The sequence below is a fragment of the Pseudorca crassidens genome, chromosome 5, assembly GCF_039906515.1.
Source record: "Pseudorca crassidens isolate mPseCra1 chromosome 5, mPseCra1.hap1, whole genome shotgun sequence".
Lineage (NCBI taxonomy): Eukaryota > Metazoa > Chordata > Mammalia > Artiodactyla > Delphinidae > Pseudorca > Pseudorca crassidens.
The window spans coordinates 110,823,882-110,840,766 of NC_090300.1; the positions used below are offsets into that span (position 1 = coordinate 110,823,882).

The 16,885-nt window shown below is 33.4% G+C and overlaps 1 protein-coding gene across 4 annotated transcripts in view; it reads right to left on the reverse strand.

Moving 5' to 3' along the window:
• Positions 1-16,885, reverse strand: part of CADM2 (cell adhesion molecule 2) — a 1,069,757-nt gene that overhangs the window by 83,412 nt on the left and 969,460 nt on the right. For all 4 annotated transcript variants that reach the window (XM_067739196.1, XM_067739197.1, XM_067739195.1 and 1 more), the window contains one exon: positions 2,161-2,339. In XM_067739196.1, the coding sequence (XP_067595297.1) occupies positions 2,161-2,339 (179 nt within the window). The remainder of the gene's footprint in view (positions 1-2,160; positions 2,340-16,885) is intronic.

A 16,885-nucleotide genomic window follows, 5' to 3' on the forward strand; every position in this document is an offset into this window, starting at 1 on the left:
ACCAGTGACTAATGAAACATTATACCCTGTGCGCAAAGGAGGAAAAAAAAACCCTTTATTTTGTAATGAGCCCAATTGGAGCCCTTTTTAAACACAGTGTAATATGGTTTCACTGTTTCATCGAGCCTCTCATTACTTGTGTCAATAATCCTAGGTAAACCACTGTTGAACTTCACAGCAATTTATCTAGTAGCATGAATAGCATTAATCTATGGGGTGCTTTTGATGAATTGTAGTTCAAAAAGCAAAGCCAAAAATGACTTCTTACAAAGTGCTCAGAAAAGTATCTATTAGAAATATGTCAACTGCCAACTACCTAAAGGTAGCTTGGCTATTTAGGAAATCATGCTGTTGGCTAGCTTGCAAACACTGAGAAAACATATGAATTTTCCCCACTTGAATTACTTTAAAAAAACAAATAACATACTTTTCATCTAAGTATATTATTTTTTCTGTCACTTCCCTTCTAATTCTCTATATTTTTATGTCATATTGCTTTCAACACAATGTGACATACTATGCAACATGCCCCAGGTTCCAAAACTGTTAGGTGAGACAAGCGCTTTATCAAGTTGAGGGTGAATCAGACTTCATTTCCGTGACTGCAAGACCTAAACATCCAGGTCAGCACGAACTGAAAGCTACTCCTGGATCCTGCTCTAAGGATCTAACTTATCTTCTTGACACACTCAGTGGTTGTTATATTCTCTCTGGCAGTGAGCCTGGTAGGGTTTATCTACAGGGGGTTACTACATTTAATTCCAATTTATCAGTCTAATTTGATTAGGCTGATCTTTCCCAAAAGCTGGAATTTGCACAATTCATGAGATACTAGAAATTACTCTCTCAGCTCTGTTATCTTCAAGATGTTTATATGTGGAAAGTCTATTCAATGCAAGACTTTGTTTGCCTTCAAGAACAAAAGTGTTATTAAGAACTGAGAAATGGTAGACACTAAGGCAATTTGAAAATAAAGTTGTAAATTGATTTAATACATTATTCTTTCTCCAATTTTGGCCTGTATCATAAAAAAGTAAACATCTTGGAAAAAAACACAAATGGGATTATTTTTCCCCTAAAATTAAATCCCTTTACAAAGAATTAGACTTTATCTCCCAAATTCCTTTTTGGAAAGGTATAAAATTAACCCATGCTTCTTACAGTTATTTTATACTTAGGTTCATGAGAAAGATTTCAAATAAATGTACTCCCTTCAGGATTTCTAAGATCCATTGGATTTATTACAGCATTGTGTAATTTTTACACAGTACTCATTCAAATACTGTAATATTGTGTAGAACACAACATTAGTCTTAAAAAAAGTTTTCTTGGTGAACTATATGAGAAAAATCTTACATTCTCTAATGCTTTTTTCTCTTGGAGATTCACATTGTACCCTATAAATAAACTCTGAGAAGTCTTGTAATAAAGAAACCTGACTAATTTTGTTCATTGTGATATTTATCGATTTCAGAAAAGTTCATCTTCGTCTAACAATATGTTAAAGCTACCTCATGAACAACTTGTCCTGGCTTTTGGAGTTTAGGAAAAACAGAGATTCTTTTTAATCTTGGGTATTGGCATGTCTTTTTGCCATTTTCCTATATTTACTCAAATTGTGAGATTATTGCAGAGGAGAAAAAAATGTCTGTGGGTGTTTCAAATTATTGTTCATAAGAAATTAGTACAGTTTTCAATAGTATTGTACACCTCTGTCTTTGCTACATCTCGATTACATGCTATCTCTCTTTGTAAAACTAGTAATAGTGATTATAAAGCATATTTTTATGATAATACTACCAAAATTAACTCAGGGAAAATATTGTTTTCATGATTCTGATTTATAATTTAAAGCATAAAACGTAAAGAAAACCATTAATATGATTTACTATTCACCACCAAATATTATACAGTATATTTATAATTAAAAAATCTTTCACAAATATAAATTTTATTTCGAGTATAGGCTGTAATTTTATTTTATTAGTTTGACTTGAAACATATTAATTGTGGATCATGAAGATATTTACACTTATGAGAAGTCCTTGTGAAAGAAAAAGAAAACCCATTTAAATTTGTTTATTATTCTAAAGATTTTGATAAATTTAAGCAGTTTTTCAGGTCATTCTTGCATGTATAATAATGTCAAAAGGTACTCACCATGTACAATGAGAACATACTCTGCACTGCTTTGGCCAATGGTATTTGTGGCTTCACATCGATATGTACCATTATCCGTTTTGTTGAGGAAAAGAATGTTTAGCTCCCTACCACTCACAACCATTCGGTCAGGATCTGGTAATTCTCCGCCATCCTTTGTCCACAAAACAGGTTCTGGCCTATTGGATTTAAACATGCATATAAACAAAAAACATATGAAATGTTACACATTCTGTGAATTAATTAAGCAATTTATAAATATTTAACACTCATTTCATGGATAACTATGTGCTAACTTCTATAAGGTACCAAAAGAATCATAATGCACTTACTCAGAAGATTTTGGAGGTATGGCAATTATAATTTTATTCTATTCTCCTTAACTAAGCAGACATGTATTAAGGAGCTAATTAGTTGAGTCACTATAGTAGTCACTGATAGATAGCAGGTCCTGCGGCCCAGATTCTGTGGCTAAATGTCTCATACCTGCTGGTCTCTGGAGGATTGCCTGTGGGCTATTGGAGCAGCCTTCCACAGAGGTATCTGGAATTATACCTTTGCATTTGGGGTCACCATTGTGGGGGCACAGCTTTGCCTGAAACCACCTGAAATTTCTCCCCCTTACCTTTCCTGCTTTCTCATCCCTCTAGAGGTTTTTTTTTTCTGCAAGTTATCTCTTTTCTTTTCTTTTTTCCTTAGCTTTACTGAGATATAACTGACACACAACACTGCACTAGTTTAAGGTGTAGAGCATAATGATTTGATATATGTAAATGTTGCCACATGATTACCACAATAAGTTTAGTGAACATCCATCACCTCACATAGTTACCTTTTTTTCTTGTGATGAGAACTTTTAAGATCTACTCTCTTAACAACTTTAAAATATACAATCCAGTATTATTAACTATAGTTGGCATACTATACATTATATCCTCAGAACTTAAAACTTGAATTTTGTATCTTTTGACCACCTTCACCCATTTCCCCTATCCCCCACCCCTGCCTCTGGCCACTTTTATTCAACATTTTACTGGAAGTCCTAGCCAGAGCAATTAAGCAGGAAAATAAATAACTGGTAACCAAACTGGAAAGGAAGAAGTAAAACTGTCTTCATTTGCAGATGATATGATAGCATATAAAGAAAACCCTAAAAATTCCACTAAAAAGCTCTTAAAACTAATAAATGAATTCAGTAAAGTTACAAGACACAAAATCAATAGACAAAAATCAATTGAATTTCTATACACCAACAATGAAATATCAGAAACAGAAATTAAGAAAATCTATTTTATAATTGCATCAAAAAGAATAGAATACTTAGAAAAAAATGTAACCAAGGGGGTGAAAGATCTGTACACTGAAAACTATAAGACATTAATGAAAGAAACTGAAGAGGTCAAATAAATGGAAAGATGGTCTTTGCTCATAGATTGAAAGAATTAATATTAAATGTCTATACTACCCAAAGCAATCTACAAATTCAATGCAATCCCTATCAAAATTCCAATGGCATTTTTCACATAAAAAGAACAAACAATCCTAAAATTTGTATGCAACAACAAAAGGCCCCAAATAGGCAAGCAATCTTTAGAAAGAAGGAAAAAGCTGGGGGTTTCACACTTCCTGATTTCAAATGATATTTCAAAGATATAGTACTTAAAAGAGTATGATATTGGCAAAAATATAGACACATAGATAAACGGAATAGAAGGCTCAAAAATAAACCCATGAATATACGGTCAATTAATTTTTGACAAAGGAGGTAAGAATACACAATAGGGGAAAGGACAGTCTCTTCAATAAATAGTGCAGGGAAAACTGAAGTGCCACACACAAAAGAATAAAGCTGGGCCCCTATTTTACGTTATACATAGACATCAGCTCAAAATGGATTAAAAACTTGAATGTAAGACCTGAAAATGTAAAACAGGAAAGAAGCTCCTTGGCATTGGTCTTGGTGATGATTTTTCAGGTTTAACACCAAAAGCAAAGACAACAAAAGCAAAAATAAACAAGTGGGACCACGTTAAATTAAAAAGCTTCAGCACAGCAAAAGAAACAACTTAAAAAATGAAAAGGCAGCCTATGAAATGAGAAAATTATTTGCAAATATTATGTCTGGGTAAATAAGATAAGGGGTAAATATCCAAAATAAAGAAAGAGCTCATACAAGTCAGCAGCAAAAAACCCTGATTAAAAACAGATAATCTGAATAGACATTTTTTACAAAGGAGATATACAAATGGACAACAGGTACATGAAGAGATGCGCAACATCACTAACAGCCAGGGAAATGAAAATCAAAACCACAATGAGATAACACTTATACCTGTTAGAATGGCTGCCTTCTAAAGGACAAGAGGTAATAACTGTTGAGGAGGGTGTGGAGAAAAGGGAACTCTCCTACACTGGTGGTGGGACTGTAAATTGGTGCAGCCACTATGGAGAACAGTATGGAGGTTCCTCAAAAAATTAAAAATAGAATTACCATATGGTCCAGTGATTCTACTTGTGGGTATATGTCCAAAGGGGGGGAAAAATCACTGTTTCAAAAAGGTATCTGCACCCATATCCATTTTAGCACTATTTACAATAGCCAAGACATGGTAACGACCTAAGTGTCCATTTACAAATGAATGGATAAAGAAAATAAATTCCAAATGTAATGGAATACTATTCAGTCATTAAAAAAAAGAAGGAAATCCTGCCATTTGTGACAATATGGATGGACCTTGAGGGCATTATGCTAAGTGGAAAAGTCAGACAGAGAAAGACGGATACTATATGACTTCACTTATATGTGGAATCTAAGAAAAAACTGAACTCATAGAAACTGACAGTTCTCCTTTAATCAAATACTTGCAAACAAGTCTCAAAATCTGCTTTCAGGGAAGAAAGGATAAATGAATCATGAATTTCTGTCTTCAAAGAGTTCAGTCTTATGTAATTGTTAATGATAAGAATGGTTATTAGTATCTATCACCATGTGTTGACAATGTCCTAGTTACTTTACGTAGATTTACTATAATCCTCGTAAGAACATGGTGAGTATCACTTTTAAAAATATAATGCAGATAATAATATAGAAGATTAGAGATGTATTCAAACCCTGGTCTGAATCCATAGTCAATGCTTTTCCCACTACCCCTTGTGTTCTAACATGAGGAATATTTTCCTAGTTCTTCTATGTCAAAATTTTTTAATTTAAACATGATTTTATCTTACCATTATAAATTATTTTCAAAAAAGCTTTAATTATTTGTTTATTTTGGTGAAAACATTGAACTTATGCTTTGTTGTCGTGAATACAATTAGAACATAGGTTTTGATAAGTGGTGTCTATGACTACCACAGCTTTTCTAAGATGAAGAATATGTATTTTTTTCTGACAACATTTTGTAAAAGAAATAAAAGTTGTGAACCAAATAATAATAAATATTGTAAATTGTATCAAAATAAGTAGATCAGCAGTATGGTAAAAAAAGTCACTTAGTTTTTTAGTAAAAGTTTGTCATCTAAAAACATTAGAATAATACAATAATTTATATCATCCAATTATATAGACAACTCATTCTGATAGCATCTTTAATAAAAGTCAAACCATTAATACTTCTCAACTTTCTTCATATATTCCTCATTTGCTTGTTGTTATTTGAATTTACTAATTCTTATTTTAAAACTGATAGACTGGATAATCTTGAACCATAGACATCCTTAAAATTCTTTAAAGAAAAAAGCAGGCACAATAAAACTATGATTAACTACATGTAAGTGAAATAATTAGAAATTGCATCCTTTCTATAAAGCCACATAAGGCCAACATTAAGATAACAGTTACATTAAGGATAATTTGAATTTCAGAAAATTCATCCTTAAAATACTGCTTAATAGAAGTATTTTATTATATTAAGAGGCAATATTTCTTCATATATAAGTTGGAATTTAAACACACAGATATAATTATATGCAAATATCTATACATTTCCATACATAAAATTATACTCCCCAAATCTAAACTGTCAATTTTTTCTCTGTTAGTGTTCATAAACTTTAAATCATATCTTAAAGCACATGGCTCTGTAAATATGTAATTAAATTTAGATATATATTTAAAATTTTGTGTATAGAAATGAAGTTAAAGATCTAGAAAAATTATTCAAGTTGCCAGTATTTAAAAAACTTTTTTCTAAAATAATAATTCTCTCTTTTAGGAAATAATGAACAAACACCTGCAAAAATGAAATGGTTAACAGGAGATTACAGCAGTATAAGTCACTCCTGACACCGAACATTGCAGCATTCTTGATTGTACTCTGAATGATAAATCTTCAAGGTGGCAAAAAATGTTAGCACCATAAGATGCAATTTTAACAAAATGGAGGTTAGAGTTTACACATCGATTAAAGATAGCCTACACATATTCCAATTAGTACTTAAAATGTTCAAGCTTCTTAATAAAATAAGCTTAACCATAAAAATATTAACTGGTTTAGCAAGTCTTGATACAATTTGTGTTTCATCTTAATAAAGAGGGCCCCTAGGCTTTCTCTAATTGGAACCTAGAATGATTGAGTTTCTTGCTGCAAATGAATAAAAATCTTCCCTGCTATTCAGGCAACCAAAGGAGATCATTTAAAAAGTGGTTCCAGTCTACAGTTTCTACGTGATAAGGCTGAAAAAGAGTAGGAGCCAGACACCAGGAATTAGAGGACAGTGACACAGCATCAGGCATGAGATAATACTGTATAACTCTACAGCAAGAATATTAAGATAGTCAATCCAGAGAGTTGCCCCTTTCAAAGCAATTAATTTTCAACTAAAAGTAGAAAATCTTCTGAATGAGATGAAATTAAATTTATGTTTGTTACCAAATCTATAAGGCTGAAAAAGATATTTTGTTTTCTTAGGTACCTAAAAATATTTGTGTAGCAGTTTCTTCCTAGGGTAAGCAAAAAACAACAAGAAAATAAAAGTGAAAAAAGGAACCAAATATGCTTGTATCTTTATTCTCTTGTATTCTAACATCTTGGTGAAGCTGTTTTTATCTTAACAGACTTTTAAAAAACCTTTATTGACTCACTGTTTTGTAGATATCTAATAGGAGAATCTCTGATATCTTTAACAATTCCTTATTTATAAATTAGTGTTGGAAAGAATTGCCACAACTTTCTCAGACTACCAGTTTATTTACTATTTGAACTAGATATAAACATAATTACTAATATCCACTGAAACTCCTGAGTTAGTCATTAGGGCATTTATTCTGTAAAGTCATGACACAGTAATAATCCCTCTAATTCTTCCAACTGTATATGGAATCATTCACTCCCTAGGTATTGATGAGAATACCTATTGATGAGACTATTGGTGAGCTTTGCCTTCATAGCTCCCATTTTCCCTTTTAGGCTCATGCTTGAGAAGAATAAAGAAGCAGCAGTTTAGTTATAGAAATATCAGTCCCACAATACAGATCTCCTAAGGAAAGAATTCTCCTAGTATCCTTACAAAGTGGACAAGAGTAAAAGGTCTTCCAAATTTTGGAATGGATACACTCTCCAGTATCTTCCTTTTCCCAAATGGCTATATCCCCCTTGAGTTCTGCAATGTCTTTTCCTTCAATAAGCACAGTACATGTTGGGTTCTAATTCTAAAACTAATCCTGTGAAAATTAAGTTACTTTTTCTAGATAAAAGAAAAAAATAAGTCACTGTAATAGCATTCAAGTAAACATCTTGTTCTGGCTCAAAGGAAAAAGAAAGAAATTGCATACTACAATTACACATATCTTACATTTCCTTTAATATAAGACAAAGCATGAACTTATATTTAATAACTTGGGGCCTATATGGCACATGAAGATGACTACTGCATTTATTTCAGTTTAGAAATTCCATGGGTGGCAGTAGATGTGATTGAAGCTTCAATACTCAGGAGATTTTTTTAAAGCCTAATTCCCCTTTATTTCTTATAATATTTTTACTCTAAAGTGAAAGAAGGTGGTGGGAGTTATGTAAACATCTTGATTCCTTTTTCTGCTTTAAGCAAACTTTTAAATCAAGAAATTATACTGCAGAGTCTGTATATAAAACCTCAGCATTCATGCTATCAAATGTTTAGAGAAATGGAGGGAGAGAACTTAAATGAAAATTAATTGAAAAGTGGGTTTGAAATTGGTTTCAAGTGCAGAATTTTAATTTTATTGGGTTCCCATAGGGAGGATTCTGAGAGAAATCTAGCCTAGGCAATCTCCATTGGGTAGATGGATATTGTATCCATAAACCACAGTCCAAACTTTGTCAATCAAGTGAGGAAGAAGAAAAAAGGAAAATAGGAAAACAGAAGCTGGGGTTGCTTGCTCCTTTTTTAAAATTTAAATACAAATACAAAGGAAGTTCAAAGAGTAGCCTTTCTCAAAGCCGTGAAACCAATTCAAAACATAATTTTGTAATGAGTCTCAGTTGGAAGCAAAGGATATGGTAGATAAGCAGAAAGAGACTGAAAGGGATTACTTGTGGAGTTATTTATTATGTTGATCATTTCAAATTTAAAGATACATAAAGGATTATTTTGTTATTGAGGATCAAATGAGATGTTTCTGAACATAGTTTGTAAGTAACTTTCTATATATATTGAAAGGTATATTCTTAATTATTGTAAAAATATTGATCTAGGCCCTTGGAGAATACATACAAACTGTGATTTTTCCTCAGATTTGATTGTTGTGTAACTTAATTATAATGAAATTTGTTTTCTTTTTATTCTGATATTGATTTTATACTTTTCATGGCAGCAATTCTTAAAACATCAAATAACTTTTACTATTAGCCAAGTTAACTTTGAATGTTTTACTTATCACAATTGAGGTTTGTTTTAAAACATAATCAATGAAACATTTATGTGTCTGTCTTTATACGTATAGTTTTGCTTAAGGGAAAACAAAACTTTAGAAACGTTTTATAGTAGAGTAATCTTCAATGACTCTCAATGGGTTTAATTACCAGAAAATGTCCTACTCTTACACTTACATCTTAAGACAGGTAAGAGATCAATGAACATTTTTGTTGTTGCTGTTAATTAAAGTATACCTATATATTCTTGACTAGATACTTCATAAGGTTACACAATTATTATCTAACAAGTATCTATAAACAAATCAGTGCAAGTTTTGAACCAAGAATTATAAGGGACATAGGAAAACTAAAATAATATCTGTTCTCTGAGATATTATACTTTAATAGTTTACATAAAATATGTCTAATCAAATATAACACTTGGCAGGATATGGTAAGTGGCATAAATGAGTTATAAAAAATCATAAAGATTCATCATATCTGCATTAGGAACATTGCAACAGGCTTTATGAAAGATATAACTTTTGACTCATCTCTCTAATTATGGCAGGATTTTGAGCAGTAGAAATGGAAGATGACAGCTCAAGAGGAGTCAGAATCCTGGTTAGGATGCTTGCCTTCCAGAGGCTGTATTGTTGAATAGATGAATTTAAACATGGTGAATGCCTGGAAAGAATATAAGGTTACTAGGTGATAGTGTTATTGGCTAAGATAACAAATTAGGAAAGGGCAAAGTTAAAAGTATTTGATGTGATAACTGAGCTGGGGGTAATAAAATCAAAAGCCAAGATGTAAGTTGATATTAAGGAACAGGACCAAATATGCTCATAAGAAGCTTAGTCCGAGACAAAGTTGTTTTGTTTTGTTTTGTTGTTTTTTTTTGCAGTAGGCGGGCCTCTCACTGTTGTGGCCTCTCCCATTGCGGAGCACAGGCTCTGGACGCGCAGGCTCAGTGGCCATGGCTCACGGGCCCAGCCGCGCCGCAGCATGTGGGATCTTCCCAGACCAGGACACGAACCCGTGCCCCCTGCCTAAGTAGGCGGACTCTCAACCACTGCGCCACCAGGGAAGCCCCCGAGACAAAGTTTTTAGAACATGAATCTGAACATGAAAAATTATTATTTTACTATTAGACCAGAAGACTGATGATGCCGTTAATATGGAATACAGAATGAAATATGGTAGGGAACATTCTGGTCATAAAGAGGAGGATGAACAAAAGCAAAGAAATGAAAAAGTTTGGAATAGAGAGGTGGGGGGTAAAAACAAAAACCTGTACATTTAAACCTGTACGTTTTTTAGCCTGGCACTCAACCCTGGCCTTGAGTATCAGGTGGAAAAATCCAGACTTTCCTGAAAAATAAAAATGCTTTACTAACTCTTTTGAGAAGTAAATATTTCTGAGCAGAGTTTCCTTTAAGTATACCAATGTGAAATACCTGAAAAAGAAAAATTCAATGAAGAGACCATATATAGAGTTCTGAAGAGAGAAAACAAAGATTTACATGAAGTTGGAGTAATAATAAAGGCAAGCACAGAATAATAGAATATAATAGAAGAGCTCTTGGGAAAGTAAACATAACTTTTTGGAGCTAGAAAATGTATGGTGTTAGTGAAAACAGAGGAGAAACTCTCCTTATGGAGTCTAGTCTGTATGAACACAATCTTAGTCCTGAATAGGAAAAAATAACAATGCAAGACCAACCAACTAACCAACCAAATGACAAACAAACAAAACATAAACCAGGGTGGAAACAAACTGAGATACAGTGGAAAGGAAAAGTTGATGATTTCAGTTTAAGAAACTCTAAATTCAAGTGCTAGAAGAAAATAAAGAAACACATCTTGGGGCTTCCCTGGTGGTGCAGTGGTTAAGAATCTGCCTGCCAATGCAGGGGACAAGGGTTCAATCCCTGGTCTGGGAAGATCCCACTTTCTGCAGAGCAACTAAGCCTGTGCGTCACAACTATTGAGCCCGCGAGCCCCAATTACTGAGCCCGCATGCCACAATTACTGAAGCCCGCGTGCCTAAAGCCTGTGCTCTGCAACAAGAGAAGCCACCGCAATGAAGAGTAGCCCCTGCTTGCCGCAACTAGAGAAAGCCCACACGCAACAACGAAGACCCAACGCGGCCAAAAAACAAAAGTTTTGCTTTTCTGATATGTGGAAATGTGCCCCATGTATTTTCATAAATGTTTAAAATATATGATTATATGTACACATTTCTGCCCCCTATAGCTCTTTAACACAATATTTAGAATAACTATTTTTGCATAATCTGTATTTTGATACAGCTGGTATCATCATTTATGAAGTTGGCTCTGTCCTGATATTTCAAATATTTAGGGCTGGAATAATACAGTAAGCGAAGAGGGAAAAAAAGGAAAAGGAGACTTGAAGAAATTATGCAGGTGAAGAAAATTTAACTACTCTTTAATGTATATAATTTTCCATTGTGTTTCTAGCCTGTTGCAGTTATTTGTATTTCATTTAATAAATATGTCTTTGTGTATTTGTGTGTGTAAGAGAGAGAGAAAGAGTGAAATAGTTCCTTAGGTTTTTTTCCTCATTGGTCTCCACTCCCTTCTGATTTTAGTGGCTTCTGGATGTGTTCTTCAGTCTCTTGCTATATCCACATAATTCTTAAGGTTAGTCTTTGCTCAGAATAGATATTTCCTATATTTGAAAAATTCTTTTTATGAAAAGCAATGATTTTTTCCCTTCTATTTGCAGTTTGAGAATCCCAGTGATTCCTGTTGAAAGTCTCAACAATGAAAGCCCCTACTCAAATATCACCATCAGTACTTCTGCCTGATAGGGTCAAAGGTGTTTAATGCAGTGATAAATGAAGTCAGTTTGCAGCGGGAAATCAAGCCTACCTATTCCATTAAATTGCAAGATGAAAGTCTGATTCTGAATTTATCTACTCAGGTAAATTCCTGAAATCAACTATTGCACTAGTATAGTGTCAAGTAGGAGGAGTCTCATTACATTAAAGATTAGATTCAGATGGGACAATAAAATCAATGTTAACTTCATCATTAGATTTAAAATCTCAATAGAAAATGAGAAATGGATTTCTTCTACCCTGATTAATCTGAGCATATGCTACTTGATTCTGACTTTTTAAGGTACTTCTTGCCTACAAGTTTAGAAACTTGTAGTAGAAATAGAAAATAAACTATATGCAAGAGGTAAGTGCCTTTAGAGACTTGAAAATAATGGCAGCTTTTAGAGTGCCTGTGAAATCCTGGATCACTTTTTACTGATAAGGTAGTGTTCATTGATAATTATTTTAACATTTTTGAAAAACAAAACATTCATACTACAAACTGTATAATTCCAGATGCTTTGTGGCACAAGAAATAAAAGATTATCCCCAGAAAAGATAAGATTGCTATGATCCTGAAGGAGTGACAGATTTTAGCACTGAAGAAAAAATATTCAAGATTGTGACAAATGCTTAAGCTAATCTCTCAAGGACTTTGCGCTAAAGCAAAACAATTACCCATGCCTTATCTACACTTAACATTTTTTTTCCCTTTGGTAAACACGGAATATTAACTCCTGGTTAAAAGATCAAGAAATCTTGAGTAAACATTCATTCCCTCATCCAAGCAATAATAATTCCCTCTTTGTGTGTACATTAACCTCAAAATCTCTATGATATTTTAAAAAATAATGTCTTAAGAAAATATTGTTTTCAATTTCTTTGAAACTTAGGAACTCCTTGAAACCTCCTTTGACTAAGATAGACTTTGGAACATTTTCATGTTTTTCAAATCAATAACTTATGAGTCTGAGTTTCTCAGAATTTCCACCTTATCAACCTGTGTACATTATAAGGACAATTTGATACCATATAAAATGTATCTACAAGCATCCTAATCAGTCAGATGCCTGAAAACCATTCAGTTCAAGGGCACATTGCAATGACAGGGTCCTATTCTCCATATAAGAGTTACTTTACAATCCATTACTTTCACTACTATAAAATTGTGCTAACTAACCTTATAAGATCTAAAATACTTATGTTAAACACTGTGTCACCATTATAGAACTGTTTCTGTTCCACGACTTCCTTCTTTTCTAATATTAAAACCAATGGTCTTGGAAAAGTAAAAGTAAAGTGCACGTCATTTATCTGGTAGCTGGGGAATTAAATGCTTCATGTAAGTAAATGCTGAAGATAATTGAAATTTAAGATTAAAACATTTGCAAGTATATTTTAATCATTTGGATGAAATCCTTCTCAAAGGATCAAACTTTTCTGCATTATTAAACAGAACATACTTAGTGCCATTCAACTGTTTTTTTTGGAGCTAAGATCTCCTCAGTTTGAACATACATTTTTGTGTAGTGACAGTTTTAGAGAAACTGAAGTGATTAGGATTTAGCATGTTCTTTTCCTGAATGTCCCCAAGATCCAGCTTCACCACAGTTGGTGTTAATGTAACAATTTTCAAATCTTTTGAAATGCGACCTACAGGAAAAGATATATTTTACAGCTTTACACAATGCACAAACATATACACACAGGAAATAAAAGCTTGCTCTTTCTAATGTACTGTAACATCTTCTTTCTTTTTCTTCCTTCCTTTCTTATTCTATTATTTTTCCATTTTATTTTTGTTTTTTAAAAACGGTTTTTCAAATTAATCTGATGACTCATTAAAAGCCACAACCAGCTATTTGAAAAACACTGCATTTGTGACCCACAGTGAGAGCTCCTGTGGCCTCTAGGTCTTTTTGTCCCTATACTGGAAAGCTATTATATTTTTAATCTTGCTTCTTTTTTTTTTTTTTTTTTTTTTAATGCGGTACGCGGGCCTCTCACTGTTGTGGCCTCTCCTGCTGCAGAGCACAGGCTCCGGACGCACAGGCCTAGCGGCCATGGCTCACGGGCCCAGCCGCTCCGCGGCATGTGGGATCTTCCCGGACCGGGGCACGAACCCGTGTCTCCTGCATTGGCAGGAGGACTCTCAACCACTGTGCCACCAGAAGTCCTTAATCTTTCTTCTCGATGGTCACCTCACTATATTCATCTCTGTACTTGTAATTTTGAGTGGTGGCGCTGAAATCCATCACAGCTCACCATTCTAGAGAAATCTGCTGGTCACAAGTCACAAGAGTTGCTGTTCTTTTCTCCTGTCTTTTTTATTTTCTCTGTCTCTCTCTTCTTTCTCCTTTCCTTGAAGCATCCCAGATATTTCCAGTACTTTGAATTTGAAAGAGTTGGGCTTTAAGGCCATCAACAATCACTGACATATTCTACTCTTTCTAACTGGAAACATTTGTAAATGTTCATATTTTCTACAACTTGGGACACTGCTGTTTAAATTTTTTTCAAACTTTGAAGTTTAGGGGTTCCTGTATGATTGAGGTTATATCTAGAAAAGTGAATCAATATATACCACACTTTGTAAAAACACATATAATGCAAGAAAATTTCTTTAGATTGTTTGAATAAATGGCTTTCCAAGGTATAAAAATTTTCTCAGTTTCACCATTAATTGAAATAATACTAAATATCTCCAGTGATTCTGAATTTTTTTTTCCACAGTTTGTTCTCTCCATGTATTTGCAAAAATGATAATCAAATTATTTACCACAAGCACAAAATGACACACTTCTCAGTAAGTTGAATGGTGATCACCAGAAGGATACTAGCTCTAACGTTAGGACATGTATTATGGAAAAAAATTGCAAAGAGAAAAAACGAATCTTACTGAATGGCACTTGTTGAGCAATAGGTTAACATGTTCTTTAATCAAGGATGAAGTATGATATTTCAGCTCTTTTACATGTTAAGAGTGATTTTTGTTTCTGCACATTTCCTACAATTACCATTTTGATGACTGTTTTTATATAAACACAAATGAATGTTTACAGATCTTTAAATAAAGAGTAAAATGCTTAGATGTAATCTCATAATTAATATATTAAAAAGAAACAGAGATTTTAAAATCCATGAGCCCAAAAGTACACATCTTAAAATCTAATCAAGGATATGACATTATCACTCCACAATGTCTTAAACATATTGAGACATTTTAGTGTTAGAGTTTCCCACTGAACATTTACAAAATAATTGGGGTTTTGTTGCAAGAAAATTGCTTACCTGGAAATGTTCAAGAAGTACATTTCCTCTTTGGATCTATAATCATGATTCTGCAAGCTCTTATGGGACTTTCACAAGACATAGGCACATTTAACTGAAAATGATTGAGTGCCCAACACACCACAGATGCCCAGCCTAAATAACAGCAGTGGAGATTACCGAGAGTCAGCTTCTTGTTTCAAAAACAAAACCAAATATATTCGGTCTCATTTCCAAGATAACCACTTGTGTGTTTCCAGAAAGTCAACATGGGATTAAATTTTGAAGCCATGAGATGGAAGCAAAAGACCATATGGGCCTCAGAAGAGAAACTTGTATGAAAAGGACAGCACATGGATATATTTTTTTTAATTATGAAAACTTGGAGTGAATTTCCCAATATTATTCCTTTGAAAACACTTTAGAAAAAACTGACTACAATGCCTTTAATTAATTAATTGAGACAACTTTATATCTCTCTAGAGATCAGAACACAAGGGGGGAAAAAATCTAAATGCTCTGTAACTTTTATCATCCAAGGACTGACTTTGTGAGAGTATGTATATAGTAGGTCTGTCCCCTCATTATGTTTATTCCACCAATTTTTTTGGTGACATATTAAGCGTAGTATTTAGCAAGAAAGACATACTTTGGGGGAGTGTTCACTTTGAACTTCCGGCTTATTCTATTTACCCTCTAAGGCTGTGCATTGTATTTCATTACATTGGTATTACGTTTGCAGGTATTGCTTTGTAGTTATAACCTGCAGTCTTAATCTTCTCAAACATATCAAATTAAGAATATAATATAATTAGCTTTTTAAAAACAAATATATTTAATAATCAGAACTATTTAGATATATTTAGAAATTCTTTAGATACTATTTAGGTATGCTAATACAGGTTTGATTCATAACTGATAACCTTTTATAATTATTTAGTTAAAATATGGGCATTCCTAAAAGTTTATAAGTATTTTCTCATTCTTGCCAACTTCTCTGGGTTATTGTGAAAAGTCAATATGATAGGAGAACTAAAAACACTATGTAAATAAGAAAACATAACCATCAGAGTTGTTAAAATTTTTAAAAAGTGTCTTTGTAATCTACCATTTATCAACTGAGTGACTAGAAAAGGTCATATGACCTCCACAAGACTTACTGTCCTTATCTACAAAATGAAAACAATTATAAGAGTCTTTGTAAACCTTTTACAACAGGATAGTTGTGTGGTTAAAATAAGACTAGCATGAGTGAACTTGAAACCTATGCCAAAATGAGGCCTTATACATCACAGACTCTGGATTCTCAACCACTCATGAACCATGCTATTCACTTAGTTCTGGTTTCTCTAGAGCTCTTGCTTTGGCTTTCTGTCAAAACTAGCTACCTGGTTAATCTCTATTTCATCCCAGCTGAACTCCTTTACAATGTTGCCTTTTCCACATTTGTGGAACCAGAACTCATTCTCTACCCCTTCCAGTCCTTCCAATTGTTCTAAATTTTTTTTCTACCTTAACAGTATGGAGGGGCTATTCCTATGTCTCAGAACTTTTCCACTTCTAGCTATATTACATTTTACCCCCTGATAAGGGTTCATGCCTCTGTCCCTCTTCTCTACAGCTCATTATTACTATTTAACCTCAACAAAAATAGCCATGTTGCCCTGCCAGTTTTGCCATGACTTTAGTTTGGATTCCTTTGCTGTTCAAACATGCTTCGGAAAGTCACAGACCGTTGTCCTAGAATGTGTTTATTCTGCTTAGAACCTTG